General features: G+C 29.4%; 2 protein-coding genes and 1 long non-coding RNA gene across 5 annotated transcripts; all 3 read right to left on the minus strand.

Annotated features, from left to right (window-relative positions):
- Nucleotides 1–4,577: 4,577 nt before the first annotated feature.
- Nucleotides 4,578–8,510, minus strand: LOC128668217 (uncharacterized). 2 transcript variants are annotated; one of them, XR_008403987.1, is made up of 4 exons: nt 8,079–8,510; nt 7,565–7,793; nt 5,159–5,445; nt 4,578–5,078 (listed from the first exon to the last, which is right to left on the minus strand). It is a non-coding gene; the product is annotated as an uncharacterized LOC128668217 (long non-coding RNA). The 2 variants fall into 2 exon arrangements; XR_008403988.1 differs by having other exon boundaries at nt 4,578–5,081.
- A 1,959-nt stretch (nt 8,511–10,469) lies between these two features.
- On the minus strand, nt 10,470–22,275 carry LOC106693708 (ankyrin-3). 2 transcript variants are annotated; one of them, XM_053740954.1, is made up of 4 exons: nt 20,409–22,275; nt 19,895–20,123; nt 17,413–17,699; nt 10,470–17,332 (listed from the first exon to the last, which is right to left on the minus strand). In XM_053740954.1, exon 4 carries the CDS (start codon nt 12,289–12,291, stop codon nt 10,540–10,542), a length of 1,752 nt encoding a protein of 583 aa, XP_053596929.1. In that variant the 5' UTR covers nt 12,292–17,332; nt 17,413–17,699; nt 19,895–20,123; nt 20,409–22,275; the 3' UTR covers nt 10,470–10,539. The 2 variants fall into 2 exon arrangements, with proteins under 2 accessions (XP_053596929.1, XP_053596930.1); XM_053740955.1 differs by having other exon boundaries at nt 10,470–17,335; nt 17,413–20,123.
- LOC128668178 (uncharacterized) lies at nt 17,470–20,767 on the minus strand. Its single transcript, XM_053740471.1, has 4 exons — nt 20,695–20,767; nt 20,409–20,529; nt 19,895–20,123; nt 17,470–17,817 (listed from the first exon to the last, which is right to left on the minus strand). Exons 1-4 carry the CDS (start codon nt 20,765–20,767, stop codon nt 17,470–17,472), a joined length of 771 nt encoding a protein of 256 aa, XP_053596446.1.
- Nucleotides 22,276–22,784: the final 509 nt, after the last annotated feature.

The raw sequence follows: 22,784 nt of genomic DNA on the forward strand, positions 1-22,784 counted from the left end.
TATCACCAGCATGAACTGCAGCAGTGAAATCACTTCGTTTATAAACCTTCGACATCATTAATTTTCTTATAATTTGTTTAAAACTTCACTGAACTTGTAGATATCACCACGTTTTAATTTTTATTGTCAATGTTTTTGATAAATGGTTATACCAATTTATGAAATCAAAGAAATTATTTCAGTGAATTAACTAAAATTTAAACAAATTTAATCACAGTTATATTAATTTGTACTACGCACTAGAATTGTTAAAATTTTACTAATTTTTACAGTATTGTTAATTTTAAACTCAATTTTTATATATAATAAATAACAATATCGATATTTATTAATGAAATTGCCGGATTCAAAAATCGTCTTAAGTTTTCAGCGCTCGTCACTGTAATTTGTTAACGAAAATTTGAAAATAAACTTATTGAGGCGGTTATATGGTAAATTCTGAGATGTGAACACTGCACAAGACGAGAGTCGAATAAGTTCTGATGACGTTCAAGTGTAACAACGTTTAAGGATATTTTGATCATTTAGGTATAAATTGTTGTCCAGTCTGCCCTTCTTTTTCCGTAATGACAACTGTATTGTTCCGGAATGGCCTGAGCATACTTGTATTCTTAAATCCTTTTATCCGAAAGATCATTACAAAATAATAACTTTAATGGATATCGGAAGATGAATATTGTCAATAACCAGAGTAGGTAAAGCGACTTAATAATGATAGGATAATTCTTTTTTGAGCAGGTATAAACACTCATTATAAGGGTCCATGCCGGCATCAACACTTCAGTATTTTTCAAAGTTTTATTTGTCACCTTCTTGTCTGTTATTTTTTCTTGATACGAAATGGCCGAAAATATTTATTTTTGGCTTAAATGTTCATAAATATTAAGGAATGTATTATAGTTTGATTGATGTTTTGCTCTTCTGAAAATATTAAAGTCTTTTCATTTAACCCTTTGCTACTTTAATCGCCAAAAATCGAGCATTTTAATAAGAGAATATGAAAACCGAAGAGGTAATTTTTTTTGTATAGATTTTACTATAGATTTATCTGTAACAGAGTTCCACCATTCTCAGTATTACTATATGTGAGTGCGATGGTCCGGAAGGAAAGATAAATCATACGTTTTTTGTATTATTTATAAAAATACTATAAGAAAAAAAAAAAACTGTTTTAAATCGTCGAGTGTTCCACGTACGCAGATAATAGAAATTATATTTCAGCTTGATTGGGACCAATTCGTAGTGATACATAATCATATTTTTCAATAGTAGAAAATCATTCTGTGAAGCATAAATATACTGTAAAAAGAGCGGTGTTAAAAACGGACTTATTTTAACACCGCTCAGTATAAAAATGAAATTACACCGGTGTAGAAAGAGTAACTTACCGGTGTTAAAAATACCGGTGTTAAAACGGGGTAACCAGTGTGAAAGCAGAGTAAACTGCGTCTGCTTGGAGAATGAACTTTAAAGATTATAAAACACAAAAAATATCAGTTCTTTATGAAAATTAATAACAAATATCATTTATTAACAAGTATAGTGATCGAGTAAGTAAAAATAATATATTTTATCACCGGTAAAAAATACCTACACCGGCGGCGGCGTTATTTTAACACCGAAGAATTTGTTTTAACACCGGTACAAGACTGCTTTTGGTGTTAAAATTTAACACCGCTGATTTTAACACCTACACCGCTTGGACTTACGCCGGTGATTTTTTACAGTGTATGGAATAGATGATATTTTTGTGAAACTTTTGAGGGTTTTTTTGTAATAGAGATTAATAATAAGAAAGAAAATGACATGGGGATTTCCCAGAGTATTGTATTAACATTCTGCAGATTCAACAAATGTATCGGCTTAGAAAAAAAAATTGTGTTAGACAAATAGATAAATATCTTAATGATTTCCAAACAGCTGCACGGAAAGAAAATTCTACTAAAATTTATGATGTAAACATCGTAATCGTGGACTAGACTTTCGTTGGCGTCAATTTTTAAATGTCTTATTTCAAAATTTACTATAGTCTTTGTTAAAATTACGATGTAGATTGTAATCTTTACTATTTAACATCGTAATTTTAACAAAGACTATAGTAAATTTTGAAATAAGACATTTATAAATTGATGCCAATGAAAGTCTAGACCACGATTCAATGTTAACATCGTAAATTTTGTTAGAATTTTCTTTCCGTGTATTTCCGTGTGTTATAAATTATCCCGAAGGATATTATATGCGTATAACATGAAAGTAGAAGATATAATTAATTATGACTATTGAAAAAGTAATTAAGTCTGATAAATTGTAACAAAGGGCCAGCTAAGAAAAAGAATCAAAATTATAAGTACTTAGGAGAAACCGGGGCACGACGGCCTCCTTAAGCCAGCAATTATCTTTTATGACTGTTAATCTATAGGTCAACCTATTTTGGCCCTTTCTTAAGCAATCTATTAAGATTTTACCAAAATTCAAAAAAAATAAAAAAAATTTCTTTCTGGGGCACAACTGCTCTCCGAAAAAAAACTTGAAAAAAATTTTTATTTTTTTTTTTTATTGAAAAAAAAAAAGATTTTAAACACAAATATACTATTTTCCTAACTTTATAATCCCAAGGACTTCAAATTTATTAAAAAAATTTTATTTAGCTGATATAACCAGTTTTAATGAAATTTTCAAAATGAAAAAAAGAAATATTTGTCCCAAATAAATCAATTTGTTTGTGGCTTTTTTTTAAACATTTATTAATGACAAATAAATATGACAGTTGATTAAAATAATTTTATAATTTGACAGAAATATATGATTTGTTTGCGTGGTAAGTAATTGGTATATTTGTGGTAAAGATATTAAATTTGTGACAAATAACCTAAAATTTGGCGATACTGTACATATATTTGTAGCCATTATTTATTTGTAGCAATTGATTTATTTCTTTACCACAAATAAATCACTTATTTCACGCAATTAAACTACTCAAATACATTATATCTTTCTCATAATTACATATTTATTTGGACATATCCCAATGTACGATATCTTTGTCTCAAATAATTTTTTTTTTCAATGTAGATTTAAAACACGAAATTGATTAGAATAATTTAGAAAAAATTTATACTAAAATTGCATCGGTTGCAGAAGAAAATAATTGTGATCGGGATGCACTGTTTGATGAAAAAATGAAATTAAATAATATAATAAGTCATGAAAAATCTGAAAGCGCTGACGAATGGACTGCATTAGAAACAGAAAAGAAGTGGTAAAAAGTTTCTAAAATTACTCAAAAGACTAATGTATCAATAAGCAATATCTTAAACGTTGGTGAATTTGTTGTTTGCATTTCTGGGAGCTCTGTTAGCATCGAGAGAAAATTTTCGGTAATGAAAAATGCCTGGGGTCCAGAAAAAGGACGGTTGAAAGTATCAGTATTAGAGGAATTACTCAAAATTAAAATAAATAATACTGATGATTGTGTAACATTTTATGATAAAATAAAAAATAATAAATCTCTACTTCAAGCGGTTGCGTCATCTAATAAATATAAAAATAATACGAAATATAAATAAATAAAAAGAAGAGGTAAATAAGAAAAAAAAATGACAAATTAAAATGTTTTATCGATGTTTTGATTGCGAATTAATTATTAATAAATAAAATTTTAAATAAAATTTTTTCCTTATTCCTTTCATACCCGGCCGAACTTGAAAAATTTTGTTTATGGCAAGCCTACCGTAGCGGCCGCCAGGAGCCGTGAATCCCAGTCTCCCCTATGTAGGTAAAGAGGAAAATCCGTAAATCAAATCTTATTTCTGAATCAATTTAAAAATTCTTTTATCTTGAAACCTTTTTGAGATTTATTCAAGTATAACTTAGGAACGGTTATCAGATAATTTTGTCCGAGTTTTTCTCCGAAATAAAAGGCCTAAACACAAAATAAAGGCACAGTTGCGATGCTTTACTCTATGAACTAGCAAAGTGCGCTTCAATTTTTTGATAACTTCCATTTGTTTACGAGAAGCGAGAAGCGGGAAGTTTGGGGTTAGCCGACAGAGTCAACTGTTTTCCAGAATTTTTTTTTGTTCTTTGAAGTAAAGATTTAAAAAGAATTTTCTCTTTTATCAATCAATGAAATAAGTTTTACTTTGATGCAAAAATTTTGTGTATTAAATAAATTGATTTTTTCATCATTTGAGATTCGAAATAAATCAAATAATACAAGTTATTGCCTTGAAAATTGGAAAAAAAAAAAAAACATTTCTCTATTTTTTCTCGAACGAACATTGAGACCTACAATTGACCTGAATTTTGTAAATATAAACTTGCTATCTCTTTGGTCATTATACTATTCTAATGAGGTTTTTAATCTATTTGAGTATTCAGTGATCTTACATAAATGATTATTTGTATCACTAATTTTTTCTAAGCCCACTTAAGTAAAATATTTCGACAAAAATTTTCGAATGACAAGAAATTAATGATATAATATTGTCATTTTTCTTATATTATAAATAATTATAAAAAAAAAAGTGATGGAATTTAAACCAGGAACGCATAATAAGATAAAATGCATTTTGGAGTGTCTGTTACAGAATTTATATTTTCAGACAGGGGCCTACAAATTTGTTCTTTTGGGATATGCAAATCCTATCGGTAATCTTAATAATTATTACCATTTATGACTTATGATCATAGAAAACATCAACTAATTAAAATAATAATAATAATTAATTAACCTAAGACCAATTAATGATCATAATAAATTTAACAGACACAACACTATTCACTCTATAATGCACTCTAGTAGCATTGAGGTTTTAAAAAGACACCATACATAATTAAACTCAAAGATTTTGATAATTTTGATATTGTTGCTCATGATTTGAATATAATTGACAAACACACTGCAAATAGTACTGTTAAATAATAAAATAACTCAAAAGTGTGCATAGTGTAGTAGATGAGTTAGTTTAGTAAATTAATTGCGCAGTAAAAAAAATTAAAATCCCAAACTAAATACCAAGAATGTAATATGAGATATTAATATAAAGAACAGAATATCGGTGTGTTGACATCAGCATCTGCTAAGAAAAAAAAAATAATAATTAATAATGTCCATAGTCAAAAATAATATTAATTAGTTACATTAAATTATACATACATAATCATGATTGAATAAATGAGTTTATGTTTAATAATTTTTTCTGGTGTGTAGTGGTTAATTGTTATTTTCAGGACAAGAACACCAATCAGTTGCAGTAAAGTAGCGTGCGCCAAATCCATTAATAATACTACCAGAAACCCCGAAAAGCAAATCTCCTGCACCAGTTGCACCCAAAGATTGTAATTTTGCAAATAATGATCCAGCGGCTATGGTTGGTGTTTGCCATCCTGCTGCAACTGAGCCAGCCGTTACTCCAGCAGATCCAAAACCAACGAACGGCAATACTGTAGAACCAATTAAACCACCAACAGTAACACCAGTTGAAATATATAAACATGTACGTATGCGGGATATTCGTAAATTATTTTCATTGACCAGTGGTTTATTACAAGTATCGCACAACTGATAATAAATCATGTTGTAAAAATTAAAAATACTTTGCGTCTGAGGAATAATATGAGTGACTATAGTATACTATGATACAATAAGGTGTTCCGTATGAAACAAACATTTTTTTTTCTTCACTTCCCATCAGAAATCTTGTTCTATACGTTAAAATAAAAATTTTGTCCAATTTTGAGCTCTTAATATTAATATTAACCACTGGAACAACGTCGTCGAAGTTTTTCCATGCTAAAAGCACGTAAATTTAGTTTTTTTCCTTTTCAATGAATAACTCTATAGAGTTGAACTCAGAGCTAAGCAGATACTGGCTTTTTTTTATAGAGCATACAATTCTCTTCATGGAAAAACTTCGACGACGTTGTTCCAGTGGTTAATATTAATATTAAGAGCTCAAAATTAGACAAAATTTTTATTTTAACGTATAGAACAAGATTTCTGATGGGGAGTGAAGAAAAAAAAATGTTCGTTTCAAACGGAGCACCCTAATGATACCAAATGGCAGCTAGTTATTATCTATGTATTACTTATTATTAGGTTATTATTATTTATCATATACTTCAGTCAAGTCCCGAGTAATTGGGTGCTACTTTTTTTTTTCTTTTTTTTAGTCAGCAATTTTCACGAGATTTTTTTTTTTTAATTACAACGAAACGGCATTAAAATTTTAATTATAAAAAAAATTAACGTTAAAGAAGTAAACATATGAAGAAACGTTTTTCATGTTTGCATTATGATATTTTTAAAAGCCTTTTATAATTTGTCATCTACACTGAAAAAAAAACTATATTCAAGTATCTGCGTGTTTGTATTCTCTCGAGTAAATATTTGTTTAATCTTAGTAAAAATTTACTCGAACCAAGAATAATTTCTTAAAATAAGTATACAAATTCTTAATTCAAGAAAATATTACTCGGTTGGAGTATATTTTTACTATCATATATGATTAGACATTAGAATATGTTTTAGATCAGATCCAAAGACCAGGCATTAATGCTCCAAACTGTACAGTATATATAAAAAATTTCAGTTCAACTTTTTAGCTCTTTTATACGTAAAATAACATATAAATTTAATGTAAAATATCAGCTTTAATTTTACATCGAGTTTATATGTAATTTTACGTATAAAAGAGCTAAAAAGTTGAACTAAAATTTTTTATATATACTATAGGTCATCGAGATGTCAAAAGTTTCACATTAATTTCGAGTTAAAATGTTGATCATCTAGAGTCCGCATCGAAGTCAATTTTTTATTCCACGTAAACGTGAAATATCTGATTCAATTTGACTGTTAGTTAAGTTCAACTGGCTATTTGGGTTAGAAGTGGAATGTCCTATAGATAATGTTTTTTTGTTTTATTTAAAAAAAAAAAGAACGATCGATAATCGATAAAATTTTCCAAGGACATGTCAATTAAAAAATCCTTTCGATCACTTATTTTACCACTATTTGTAATTTACTTTTTGTCGTCACTTGTCAAGTCTTTTAAGTAGATATTTTTTTGGTGACATGAATTTCTTATCATTTTATTAACATGCTGGTGCCTTATCTATGTGTCAAAAAATAGCCTAAAAATGATATCTGGAGACAAGATTTTTGCCTTAGTTTCAAACTGAATGGTTCATATGTTTGATATTCAGACGAAAATATTGATCTTATAAAAAAAGTTTTAAAACAAAAGTTGTAGGAAATTTAATTTTATAAAAAAAATGTTTCTTATGTTCTTTTTATACGACCTATATTTTTACCGCAATTCTAAAATTAAGATTCATAATGACATGTTGGTGCCTTATTGATATGTCAAAAAACAGTCCAAGAATTGATATCCTATAGATGTCACACAGGCAAGTGTGCTACTTGGGTTATTAATTGAAATTTGAAAAAAATATAGTTTTAGAGTACAGAAGTTTATGGTGTGAATTTCGTGTCAAAATATTCAGTATTTTTTGCGTGATGAACATTCGAAGAGAAATAGATATAGATGAATAAATAAATCACCTCTTGTAATCGTGCTTGGATGGCTTCGTCGCTATTAGATTCAGCTTGTAGCTCTAATTTCTGACATTCATTTTGTAATTCTTTGCATTTAATATCAGCATTAAGTACAACTTGAACAGCTGGTGTGTCATCAGCGACAACTTCTTGTTCACAATAGAGTACATCGATATTTGGTGGTATATTGAATGCTCTATTTGCTATATGACGTAGTAGTGTTGTCTTTCCATGTCTAGATATTTAAAATAAAAATATATTTATAGAAATAGTTGGAAAACATGATGTCTCTGAAGATCAGAACGTTTTTCACATAACGAAAATGAAAATAATTTATGTAATTTGAGTCTTACGGTTACTTAAGGGGTAGTTAGGACCGGCCTGCAATTTTCGGCTGACGTGCGAAACATTTCAGAAATCTATACCGAGTAGATTTTTTACTTTTCATTTCTTTCCGCGAAAAACGTTCCGATCTTCAGGTAAATAAAAAAATTATAGAGCTAGTGAATTTAATAAATACCCATTAGGACCGACGAGACCATAACGTCTACCCTGAGCTATCGATAGAGTAGCATCAGTGAACAATTGTTTTCCTTTAGCAGCAATACTGAAGTTTTCGACTTTTATGTCAACAGCATGCTCTTATAATTGCGCGCCACGGTTTTGTGTTTCACTTTGAGATACGGTGAAATTTGAATCTAGTTCACTGTGACCCTGACCACCGATTTTGGTCATCATCTCCAAATTTTTCTCATATTCCTGCTGTTTTTTTAATTTTTTCTTCTCTTTGTGAGATAATTTTTTACCTGGATCCTCGACTGACATGTCGGAAATTTTATCCGTTACTTCTTCCATATCTTTTTTCGATTTTGATGACATATTGGAGGATGTATACTAGCACTGGAATTGTAAAAGGTGATGATGGAGACACACCTGGTGCTATTTAATTACTTTCACTAAAAGAATGTTAAGCAGAAGGGAATGTCAGAATAAGTATAGAGCGGCATCTGACTTTTTAAGTTATAAAGAACTGAAACTACGGATGCTACAGTAGAAATTTTCCATTTTGAATATTCAGTGATCAGCTTCTGATAGCCAGAGTTTCTGATCAGTTTGCGACCAACTTGACGACAAGTTGTTGACAACTTTCAGCTTTTGTAACTGTTGACTACAAGTTGGCATCAACTTTCCCCGATAGTTCTCGACAATCAACTGCTACAACTTGTTGACAACTTTTGCCACCATTTTTCTCAGAAAGTTGACATCTACTTATGGAAGTACAAACTTTTGCTGCCAACTTTGGCTATCAGATAACTTTCTAGATAATCAACATTTAACTCAAAAATTGATATTAAACAAATGACACATAAACTTAATGTAAAATAGCAGCTTTAATTTTACGTCAAATTGACATGTTATTTTAGGTATATGAGAGCTAAAAAGTTGAATTGCAATTTTTTATATATATTGTATATCATCAAGATGTCAAAAGTTTCATTTCAATTTCCGAGCTGAAACTCTGATTTCCTAGGCTACTAGAGCAACTTGTCACCAAGTTGACCGCAAAAATTGGCATTTTCATAAGTTGGCAACTGATCGCCAACTTTCTGACTCAAAAAGTTGATGGCAAAAGTTGGCATTTGATCGCAACTTTGTGACCAGAAAATCTCGCTATCAGGGAGACCTTAGCAAATAGACAAAGTTTCAGCTCAAAAATTTAAATTAAACTTTTCGTGTTAGCATATTATAAATTATAGATAAAAATGAAGATTAAAATTTTTTAACTCATCGAGATGTTACCCGGGTCGAAAAATTTGATCTGATTTTAGTCTAACTCGATGGTATTTGGATTATTTGGTCTGTTATTGAATTTATTTGAAAATTTTAATTGGTTTTTGATCTATCCGGACCGAAAAATTTAATTTGATCTAGTCTATAGTCATCCCGATGGAAGCTTGGGATTTTTTCCCACCACGGTTTCTTTCCCCACACTTCAAATGTTGGGTTTGGTGGCTTTTCCATATGCGCACATTCTATTATGATGGTGGTGGGGGAAAGAATTGTTAGGAAAAAAATCCCAAGCTTTCATCAGGACGACTATAATTAAACTCTATTTAGACTAGTTAATCTGTTATTGACCATTTATAAAAATTTTAAGCTGCTTTTGATCTGTTGTTTTAAAAAAAAATTGCGTTACGAATAGATAAAACTAGATTAATTCTTGAACTTGAAAAAATTTTAGTTCTGAAAATTTGCAAGGACAAAACTAGATTGAATCATGGACTTGTAACTTTTTTATTTATGGGCAATATTTATAAAAAATATATTAAGTGACAGAATTGATTATTTTTTGTTTACTATTTAATTAGTGTCTTTTGTTTTAAAATTTCGGCAGTTAATGAAAGTATGGCAGCTTTATTTTTTAGTTATCTTGAGTGAATAATTCTAGTATTGAATAAAAGAAATAAAATAACTCTTTAAATGTCAAGAAATTTTTTTTATTTACTGGATAAAATCAAAAATATTTTGGCATTAGAAACCATCAAAATTTTTGTGACATCTTATTACAGAAGCGTATGTTTCAGGTACCAACTTTTTAAATTTGTTATAATTTCGATTCAAACTTTTTTACAAAAAAATATATTCGTTTTCAGTATCACCTTAGCGTAATTGTCCATCATCATCGATAATTGAAAAAAATTTAATTTTATGGTAAATTTATTGTTATGGTTAAAATTACAGAAAGTTATATAACTACAATTTATAATAATTGGGTTTTTCTGATAATAAAGTAAAAAAATAATTAATCAAAACTAGGCTAAAATTTAAACACCCTAATAAAAATATTAGTTTTCGATATTAATAATGACTTAAATATATATTATGTGTATAATTAATTAAATTTTACAAATCATTTTTAAGTTTTTTTATTTAACATTATATACATAAAATTCATCAACAATATTATACAAATATTAAAACTAACTAACAAGGTAATTCATGTCATCATCATTTAAAAAATTTACAACCATCTCACAAATATCATATCCTAAATTATTTTCAAATAAATTACAAATTATATCTAAGCTTTGCTCGATTAGTTTATTTTTTTTTACCGCGTATTCCAAGCGGCTCTTCAGTATTTGATGAAAATAAAAATATTCTTCTTCGTAGCTCTCAATTCTCATCAATAAATCCCTTACTTCTTGAACACGTGCAAACTTAACTAAACTTTTCATATCACAAGTCACCAATTGCAGCAAAGATATTTTACAATCATGAACAACTTTCTCCTGCTCCATCTTATTAACCATTTCTTCAATCGGTTTTTTTATTATCTGAAGAAACTCAGCATACTGACTTCTGTTGATATCCATATCATGCACTGGTTCCGTCATAACCAAATTTAAAATTTCTTGATCAACCGGCATACCGATTAAGTGGATCCTTAAGACGGCAGTAATCAAATCGTAGCCTATTTCTTTGAATCCCGACTTATAGTCTTGAACATATTCAAAGTCCTGCAGTATATCTGGGTGAATTAAATTGTCAAACATCTGGGCACTTTCTAACATTAGGCGGTTAATTTGCTTTAAATCAGTATCAGTAAAATAAAGCAAATAGCGAACAATATCCATAAATCCGTATTCAACTGCCAAAGACAATGGAGTAATTGGTAAATTGTTGTAAGTGAGTTGCATCGAAGCATTCATATCGATTCCCGCGTCCATTAGCATTTTGATGATCTCCAATTTCATTGCCACGCTATAAAACTCGGTTTTTGAATACAAACATCTCTGGCTTTCATAATTATAAAATATGGAATGCAAAGCATTGCGTCCTAAGTCGTCAAAGTCATTGATAGATTCTACTACTTTGCTCTGAGTTAACAATAGTTTAACTATTTCATGATTACTCGTTTCCGCGGCCAATATCAGAGCAGTTTTTCCCAGTGCAGTTTTTATCTGAACATTTGCGCCGTGGTTAACTAATAAATTAGTAATTTTAAATGATGTAAAGGATATTGCACAGAGTAACAAAGTGTAGTTGTCATAATATCTTTCACAGTGGTCAGGATTACCGTAGAATCGCGGGAAAAATTCATCTTTAAAAGTAACGTTGATGTTGTTGATGTGTGGCAGCAGTATTTGAGTTACTTTAAAGTGTCTTAACATCACTGCAATATGTATTGGATGAATGACATCTTGGTTTTTTGGATTTACTGTTGAATTGTCGTATTTGATGAGCAGACGTACACATTTATGAAAATTTAATTCGGTGGCAACGTGCAAGGGTGTATAGCCTTTAAGAATACCTTCTGTGCCCTCTAGAGAAAGAATCGCACCGTTTTGGATTAAATATTCCATAATCTGATATTTGTCATAAATTGCAGTGACATGCAAAGGAGTTATGCCGAATTTTCCTCTGACGTTGGTGTCCATGCCGTTTCTTATCAAAAGTTTCACCAATTTTAAGTCTCCTAATTTCGCTGCGTAGTGTAGAGGTGTATTCGCTGAACGATTACTTTGGTTTTTTATTTCGAATTTTCTTTTTAAAAGTAATTTTGCTACTTTTTGTTGTCTGTGTCGAAGAGCGAGCGTCACTAGTCTACTTGGAGAAAGCCCAGGGATGCTAGAGAGTTTTGACGATCTCAAAAGATTTTTTAATTTCTTTGTATCACCAGCATGAACTGCAGCAGTGAAATCACTTCGTTTATAAACCTTCGACATCATTAATTTTCTTATAATTTGTTTAAAACTTCACTGAACTTGTAGATATCACCACGTTTTAATTTTTATTGTCAATGTTTTTGATAAATGGTTATACCAATTTATGAAATCAAAGAAATTATTTCAGTGAATTAACTAAAATTTAAACAAATTTAATCACAGTTATATTAATTTGTACTACGCACTAGAATTGTTAAAATTTTACTAATTTTTACAGTATTGTTAATTTTAAACTCAATTTTTATATATAATAAATAACAAGATCACAATTTATTAATGAAATTGCCGGATTCAAAAATCGTCTTAAGTTTTCAGCACTCGTCACTGTAATTTGTTAACGAAAATTTGAAAATAAACTTATTGAGGCGGTTATATGGTAAATTCTGAGATGTGAACACTGCACAAGACGAGAGTCGAATAAGTTCTGATGACGTTCAAGTGTAACAACGTTTTAGGATATTTTGATCATTTAGGTATAAATTGTTGTCCAGTCTGCCCTTCTTTTTCCGTAATGACAACTGTATTGTTCCGGAATGGCCTGAGCATACTTGTATTCTTAAATCCTTTTATCCGAAAGATCATTACAAAATAATAACTTTAATGGATATCGGAAGATGAATATTGTCAATAACCAGAGTAGGTAAAGCGACTTAATAATGATAGGATAATTCTTTTTTGAGCAGGTATAAACACTCATTATAAGGGTCCATGCCGGCATCAACACTTCAGTATTTTTCAAAGTTTTATTTGTCACCTTCTTGTCTGTTATTTTTTCTTGATACGAAATGGCCGAAAATATTTATTTTTGGCTTAAATGTTCATAAATATTAAGGAATGTATTATAGTTTGATTGATGTTTTGCTCTTCTGAAAATATTAAAGTCTTTTCATTTAACCCTTTGCTACTTTAATCGCCAAAAATCGAGCATTTTAATAAGAGAATATGAAAACCGAAGAGGTAATTTTTTTTGTATAGATTTTACTATAGATTTATCTGTAACAGAGTTCCACCATTCTCAGTATTACTATATGTGAGTGCGATGGTCCGGAAGGAAAGATAAATCATACGTTTTTTGTATTATTTATAAAAATACTATAAGAAAAAAAAAAAACTGTTTTAAATCGTCGAGTGTTCCACGTACGCAGATAATAGAAATTATATTTCAGCTTGATTGGGACCAATTCGTAGTGATACATAATCATATTTTTCAATAGTAGAAAATCATTCTGTGAAGCATGAATATACTGTAAAAAGAGCGGTGTTAAAAACGGACTTATTTTAACACCGCTCAGTATAAAAATGAAATTACACCGGTGTAGAAAGAGTAACTTACCGGTGTTAAAAATACCGGTGTTAAAACGGGGTAACCAGTGTGAAAGCAGAGTAAACTGCGTCTGCTTGGAGAATGAACTTTAAAGATTATAAAACACAAAAAATATCAGTTCTTTATGAAAATTAATAACAAATATCATTTATTAACAAGTATAGTGATCGAGTAAGTAAAAATAATATATTTTATCACCGGTAAAAAATACCTACACCGGCGGCGGCGTTATTTTAACACCGAAGAATTTGTTTTAACACCGGTACAAGACTGCTTTTGGTGTTAAAATTTAACACCGCTGATTTTAACACCTACACCGCTTGGACTTACGCCGGTGATTTTTTACAGTGTATGGAATAGATGATATTTTTGTGAAACTTTTGAGGGTTTTTTTGTAATAGAGATTAATAATAAGAAAGAAAATGACATGGGGATTTCCCAGAGTATTGTATTAACATTCTGCAGATTCAACAAATGTATCGGCTTAGAAAAAAAAATTGTGTTAGACAAATAGATAAATATCTTAATGATTTCCAAACAGCTGCACGGAAAGAAAATTCTACTAAAATTTATGATGTAAACATCGTAATCGTGGACTAGACTTTCGTTGGCGTCAATTTTTAAATGTCTTATTTCAAAATTTACTATAGTCTTTGTTAAAATTACGATGTAGATTGTAATCTTTACTATTTAACATCGTAATTTTAACAAAGACTATAGTAAATTTTGAAATAAGACATTTATAAATTGATGCCAATGAAAGTCTAGACCACGATTCAATGTTAACATCGTAAATTTTGTTAGAATTTTCTTTCCGTGTATTTCCGTGTGTTATAAATTATCCCGAAGGATATTATATGCGTATAACATGAAAGTAGAAGATATAATTAATTATGACTATTGAAAAAGTAATTAAGTCTGATAAATTGTAACAAAGGGCCAGCTAAGAAAAAGAATCAAAATTATAAGTACTTAGGAGAAACCGGGGCACGACGGCCTCCTTGAGCCAGCAATTATCTTTTATGACTGTTAATCTATAGGTCAACCTATTTTGGCCCTTTCTTAAGCAATCTATTAAGATTTTACCAAAATTCAAAAAAAATAAAAAAAATTTCTTTCTGGGGCACAACTGCTCTCCGAAAAAAAACTTGAAAAAAATTTTTATTTTTTTTTTTATTGAAAAAAAAAAAGATTTTAAACACAAATATACTATTTTCCTAACTTTATAATCCCAAGGACTTCAAATTTATTAAAAAAATTTTATTTAGCTGATATAACCAGTTTTAATGAAATTTTCAAAATGAAAAAAAGAAATATTTGTCCCAAATAAATTAATTTGTTTGTGGCTTTTTTTCAAACATTTATTAATGACAAATAAATATGACAGTTGATTAAAATAATTTTATAATTTGACAGAAATATATAATTTGTTTGCGTGGTAAGTAATTGGTATATTTGTGGTAAAGATATTAAATTTGTGACAAATAACCTAAAATTTGGCGATACTGTACATATATTTGTAGCCATTATTTATTTGTAGCAATTGATTTATTTCTTTACCACAAATAAATCACTTATTTCACGCAATTAAACTACTCAAATACATTATATCTTTCTCATAATTACATATTTATTTGGACATATCCCAATGTACGATATCTTTGGCTCAAATAAATCTTAGTTGTCTCAAATAATTTTTTTTTTCAATGTAGATTTAAAACACGAAATTGATTAGAATAATTTAGAAAAAAGTTATACTAAAATTGCATCGGTTGCAGAAGAAAATAATTGTGATCGGGATGCACTGTTTGATGAAAAAATGAAATTAAATAATATAATAAGTCATGAAAAATCTGAAAGCGCTGACGAATGGACTGCATTAGAAACAGAAAAGAAGTGGTAAAAAGTTTCTAAAATTACTCAAAAGACTAATGTATCAATAAGCAATATCTTAAACGTTGGTGAATTTGTTGTTTGCATTTCTGGGAGCTCTGTTAGCATCGAGAGAAAATTTTCGGTAATGAAAAATCCCTGGGGTCCAGAAAAAGGACGGTTGAAAGTATCAGTATTAGAGGAATTACTCAAAATTAAAATAAATAATTCTGATGATTGTGTAACATTTTATGATAAAATAAAAAATAATAAATCTCTACTTCAAGCGGTTGCGTCATCTAATAAATATAAAAATAATACGAAATATAAATAAATAAAAAGAAGAGGTAAATAAGAAAAAAAAATGACAAATTAAAATGTTTTATCGATGTTTTGATTGCGAATTAATTATTAATAAATAAAATTTTAAATAAAATTTTTTCCTTATTCCTTTCATACCCGGCCGAACTTGAAAAATTTTGTTTATGGCAAGCCTACCGTAGCGGCCGCCAGGAGCCGTGAATCCCAGTCTCCCCTATGTAGGTAAAGAGGAAAATCCGTAAATCAAATCTTATTTCTGAATCAATTTAAAAATTCTTTTATCTTGAAACCTTTTTGAGATTTATTCAAGTATAACTTAGGAACGGTTATCAGATAATTTTGTCCGAGTTTTTCTCCGAAATAAAAGGCCTAAACACAAAATAAAGGCACAGTTGCGATGCTTTACTCTATGAACTAGCAAAGTGCGCTTCAATTTTTTGATAACTTCCATTTGTTTACGAGAAGCGAGAAGCGGGAAGTTTGGGGTTAGCCGACAGAGTCAACTGTTTTCCAGAATTTTTTTTTGTTCTTTGAAGTAAAGATTTAAAAAGAATTTTCTCTTTTATCAATCAATGAAATAAGTTTTACTTTGATGCAAAAATTTTGTGTATTAAATAAATTGATTTTTTCATCATTTGAGATTCGAAATAAATCAAATAATACAAGTTATTGCCTTGAAAATTGGAAAAAAAAAAAAAACATTTCTCTATTTTTTCTCGAACGAACATTGAGACCTACAATTGACCTGAATTTTGTAAATATAAACTTGCTATCTCTTTGGTCATTATACTATTCTAATGAGGTTTTTAATCTATTTGAGTATTCAGTGATCTTACATAAATGATTATTTGTATCACTAATTTTTTCTAAGCCCACTTAAGTAAAATATTTCGACAAAAATTTTCGAATGACAAGAAATTAATGATATAATATTGTCATTTTTCTTATATTATAAATAATTATAAAAAAAAAAAAGTGATGAAATTTAAACCAGGAAAGCATAATAAGATAAAATGCATTTTGGAGTGTCTGTTACAGAATTTATATTTTCAGACAGGGGCCTACAAATTTGTTCTTTTGGGATATGCAAATCCTATCGGTAATCTTAATAATTATTACCATTTATGACTTATGATCATAGAAAACATCAACTAATTAAAATAATAATAATAATTAATTAACCTAAGACCAATTAATGATCATAATAAATTTAACAGACACAACACTATTCACTCTATAATGCACTCTAGTAGCATTGAGGTTTTAAAAAGACACCATACATAATTAAACTCAAAGATTTTGATAATTTTGATATTGTTGCTCATGATTTGAATATAATTGACAAACACACTGCAAATAGTACTGTTAAATAATAAAATAACTCAAAAGTGTGCATAGTGTAGTAGATGAGTTAGTTTAGTAAATTAATTGCGCAGTAAAAAAAATTAAAATCCCAAACTAAATACCAAGAATGTAATATGAGATATCAGTATAAAGAACAGAATATCGGTGTGTCGACATCAGCATCTGCTAAGAAAAAAAAAATAATAATTAATAATGTCCATAGTCAAAAATAATATTAATTAGTTACATTAAATTATACATACATAATCATGATTGAATAAATGAGTTTATGTTTAATAATTTTTTCTGGTGTGTAGTGGTTAATTGTTATTTTCAGGACAAGAACACCAATCAGTTGCAGTAAAGTAGCGTGCGCCAAATCCATTAATAATACTACCAGAAACCCCGAAAAGCAAATCTCCTGCACCAGTTGCACCCAAAGATTGTAATTTTGCAAATAATGATCCAGCGGCTATGGTTGGTGTTTGCCATCCTGCTGCAACTGAGCCAGCCGTTACTCCAGCAGATCCAAAACCAACGAACGGCAATACTGTAGAACCAATTAAACCACCAACAGTAACACCAGTTGAAATATATAAACATGTACGTATGCGGGATGTTCGTAAATTATTTTCATTGACCAGTGGTTTATTACAAGTATCGCACAACTGATAATAAATCATGTTGTAAAAATTAAAAATACTTTGCGTCTGACTACGAGTTCTGATCAACAACTGGCTTATCATTCATTGGGTAGATAGTATATATAAGCAACCTTGAGTCTTTGTGAGGAATAATATGAGTGACTATAGTATACTATGATACAATAAGGTGTTCCGTATGAAACAAACATTTTTTTTTCTTCACTTCCCATCAGAAATCTTGTTCTATACGTTAAAATAAAAATTTTGTCCAATTTTGCGCTCTTAATATTAATATTAACCACTGGAACAACGTCGTCGAAGTTTTTCCATGCTAAAAGCACGTAAATTTAGTTTTTTTCCTTTTCAATGAATAACTCTATAGAGTTGAACTCAGAGCTAAGCAGATACTGGCTTTTTTTTATAGAGCATACAATTCTCTTCATGGAAAAACTTCGACGACGTTGTTCCAGTGGTTAATATTAATATTAAGAGCTCAAAATTAGACAAAATTTTTATTTTAACGTATAGAACAAGATTTCTGATGGGGAGTGAAGAAAAAAAAATGTTCGTTTCAAACGGAGCACCCTAATGATACCAAATGGCAGCTAGTTATTATCTATGTATTACTTATTATTAGGTTATTATTATTTATCATATACTTCAGTCAAGTCCCGAGTGATTGGGTGCTACTTTTTTTTTTCTTTTTTTTAGTCAGCAATTTTCACGAGATTTTTTTTTTTTAATTACAACGAAACGGCATTAAAATTTTAATTATAAAAAAAATTAACGTTAAAGAAGTAAACATATGAAGAAACGTTTTTCATGTTTGCATTATGATATTTTTAAAAGCCTTTTATAATTTGTCATCTACACTGAAAAAAAAACTATATTCAAGTATCTGCGTGTTTGTATTCTCTCGAGTAAATATTTGTTTAATCTTAGTAAAAATTTACTCGAACCAAGAATAATTTTTTAAAATAAGTATACAAATTCTTAATTCAAGAAAATATTACTCGGTTGGAGTATATTTTTACTATCATATATGATTAGACATTAGAATATGTTTTAGATCAGATCCAAAGACCAGGCATTAATGCTCCAAACTGTACAGTATATATAAAAAATTTCAGTTCAACTTTTTAGCTCTTTTATACGTAAAATAACATATAAATTTAATGTAAAATATCAGCTTTAATTTTACATCGAGTTTATATGTAATTTTACGTATAAAAGAGCTAAAAAGTTGAACTAAAATTTTTTATATATACTATAGGTCATCGAGATGTCAAAAGTTTCACATTAATTTCGAGTTAAAATGTTGATCATCTAGAGTCCGCATCGAAGTCAATTTTTTATTCCACGTAAACGTGAAATATCTGATTCAATTTGACTGTTAGTTAAGTTCAACTGGCTATTTGGGTTAGAAGTGGAATGTCCTATAGATAATGTTTTTTTGTTTTATTTAAAAAAAAAAAGAACGATCGATAATCGATAAAATTTTCCAAGGACATGTCAATTAAAAAATCCTTTCGATCACTTATTTTACCACTATTTGTAATTTACTTTTTGTCGTCACTTGTCAAGTCTTTTAAGTAGATATTTTTTTGGTGACATGAATTTCTTATCATTTTATTAACATGCTGGTGCCTTATCTATGTGTCAAAAAATAGCCTAAAAATGATATCTGGAGACAAGATTTTTGCCTTAGTTTCAAACTGAATGGTTCATATGTTTGATATTCAGACGAAAATATTGATCTTATAAAAAAAGTTTTAAAACAAAAGTTGTAGGAAATTTAATTTTATAAAAAAAATGTTTCTTATGTTCTTTTTATACGACCTATATTTTTACCGCAATTCTAAAATTAAGATTCATAATGACATGTTGGTGCCTTATTGATATGTCAAAAAACAGTCCAAGAATTGATATCCTATAGATGTCACACAGGCAAGTGTGCTACTTGGGTTATTAATTGAAATTTGAAAAAAATATAGTTTTAGAGTACAGAAGTTTATGGTGTGAATTTCGTGTCAAAATATTCAGTATTTTTTGCGTGATGAACATTCGAAGAGAAATAGATATAGATGAATAAATAAATCACCTCTTGTAATCGTGCTTGGATGGCTTCGTCGCTATTAGATTCAGCTTGTAGCTCTAATTTCTGACATTCATTTTGTAATTCTTTGCATTTAATATCAGCATTAAGTACAACTTGAACAGCTGGTGTGTCATCAGCGACAACTTCTTGTTCACAATAGAGTACATCGATATTTGGTGGTATATTGAATGCTCTATTTGCTATATGACGTAGTAGTGTTGTCTTTCCATGTCTAGATATTTAAAATAAAAATATATTTATAGAAATAGTTGGAAAACATGATGTCTCTGAAGATCAGAACGTTTTTCACATAACGAAAATGAAAATAATTTATGTAATTTGAGTCTTACGGTTACTTAAGGGGTAGTTAGGACCGGCCTGCAATTTTCGGCTGACGTGCGAAACATTTCAGAAATCTATACCGAGTAGATTTTTTACTTTTCATTTCTTTCCGCGAAAAACGTTCCGATCTTCAGGTAAATAAAAAAATTATAGAGCTAGTGAATTTAATAAATACCCATTAGGACCGACGAGACCATAACGTCTACCCTGAGCTATCGATAGAGTAGCATCAGTGAACAATTGTTTTCCTTTAGCAGCAATACTGAAGTTTTCGACTTTTATGTCAACAGCATGCTCTTATAATTGCGCGCCACGGTTTTGTGTTTCACTTTGAGATACGGTGAAATTTGAATCTAGTTCACTGTGACCCTGACCACCGATTTTGGTCATCATCTCCAAATTTTTCTCATATTCCTGCTGTTTTTTTAATTTTTTCTTTTCTTTGTGAGATAATTTTTTACCTGGATCCTCGACTGACATGTCGGAAATTTTATCCGTTACTTCTTCCATATCTTTTTTCGATTTTGATGACATATTGGAGGATGTATACTAGCACTGGAATTGTAAAAGGTGATGATGGAGACACACCTGGTGCTATTTAATTACTTTCACTAATCACTGGTGAAGTGCCAAGCGTAACTGATGGAGATAGTGATTGAGAACGTGTTTTTTTAGGGTTATGCAGCGTGTTAGGGTAAGTAAAAGAATGTTAAGCAAAAGGGAATGTCAGAATAAGTATAGAGCGGCATCTGACTTTTTAAGTTATAAAGAACTGAAACTACGGATGCTACAGTAGAAATTTTCCATTTTGAATATTCAGTGACTAGCTTCTGATAGCCAGAGTTTCTGATCAGTTTGCGACCAACTTGACGACAATTTGTTGACAACTTTCAGCTTTTGTAACTGTTGACTACAAGTTGGCATCAACTTTCCCCGATAGTTCTCGACAATCAACTGCTACAACTTGTTGACAACTTTTGCCACCATTTTTCTCAGAAAGTTGACATCTACTTATGGAAGTACAAACTTTTGCTGCCAACTTTAGCTATCAGATAACTTTCTAGATAATCAACATTTAACTCAAAAATTGATATTAAACAAATGACACATAAACTTAATGTAAAATAGCAGCTTTAATTTTACGTCAAATTGACATGTTATTTTAGGTATATGAGAGCTAAAAAGTTGAATTGCAATTTTTTATATATATTGTATATCATCAAGATGTCAAAAGTTTCATTTCAATTTCCGAGCTGAAACTCTGATTTCCTAGGCTACTAGAGCAACTTGTCACCAAGTTGACCGCAAAAATTGGCATTTTCATAAGTTGGCAACTGATCGCCAACTTTCTGACTCAAAAAGTTGATGGCAAAAGTTGGCATTTGATCGCAACTTTGTGACCAGAAAATCTCGCTATCAGGGAGACCTTAGCAAATAGACAAAGTTTCAGCTCAAAAATTTAAATTAAACTTTTCGTGTTAGCATATTATAAATTATAGATAAAAATGAAGATTAAAATTTTTTAACTCATCGAGATGTTACCCGGGTCGAAAAATTTGATCTGATTTTAGTCTAACTCGATGGTATTTGGATTATTTGGTCTGTTATTGAATTTATTTGAAAATTTTAATTGGTTTTTGATCTATCCGGACCGAAAAATTTAATTTGATCTAGTCTATAGTCATCCCGATGGAAGCTTGGGATTTTTTCCCACCACGGTTTTTTTCCCCACACTTCAAATGTTGGGTTTGGTGGCTTTTCCATATGCGCACATCCTATTATGATGGTGGTGGGGGAAAGAATTGTTAGGAAAAAAATCCCAAGCTTTCATCAGGACGACTATAATTAAACTCTATTTAGACTAGTTAATCTGTTATTGACCATTTATAAAAATTTTAAGCTGCTTTTGATCTGTTGTTTTAAAAAAAAATTGCGTTACGAATAGATAAAACTAGATTAATTCTTGAACTTGAAAAAATTTTAGTTCTGAAAATTTGCAAGGACAAAACTAGATTGAATCATGGACTTGTAACTTTTTTATTTATGGGCAATATTTATAAAAAATATATTAAGTGACAGAATTGATTATTTTTTGTTTACTATTTAATTAGTGTCTTTTGTTTTAAAATTTCGGCAGTTAATGAAAGTATGGCAGCTTTATTTTTTAGTTATCTTGAGTGAATAATTCTAGTATTGAATAAAAGAAATAAAATAACTCTTTAAATGTCAAGAAATTTTTTTTATTTACTGGATAAAATCAAAAATATTTTGGCATTAGAAACCATCAAAATTTTTGTGACATCTTATTACAGAAGCGTATGTTTCAGGTACCAACTTTTTAAATTTGTTATAATTTCGATTCAAACTTTTTTACAAAAAAATATATTCGTTTTCAGTATCACCTTAGCGTAATTGTCCATCATCATCGATAATTGAAAAAAATTTAATTTTATGGTAAATTTATTGTTATGGTTAAAATTACAGAAAGTTATATAACTACAATTTATAATAATTGGGTTTTTCTGATAATAAAGTAAAAAAATAATTAATC

This window comes from Microplitis demolitor, chromosome 7 (assembly GCF_026212275.2).
Source record: "Microplitis demolitor isolate Queensland-Clemson2020A chromosome 7, iyMicDemo2.1a, whole genome shotgun sequence".
Lineage (NCBI taxonomy): Eukaryota > Metazoa > Arthropoda > Insecta > Hymenoptera > Braconidae > Microplitis > Microplitis demolitor.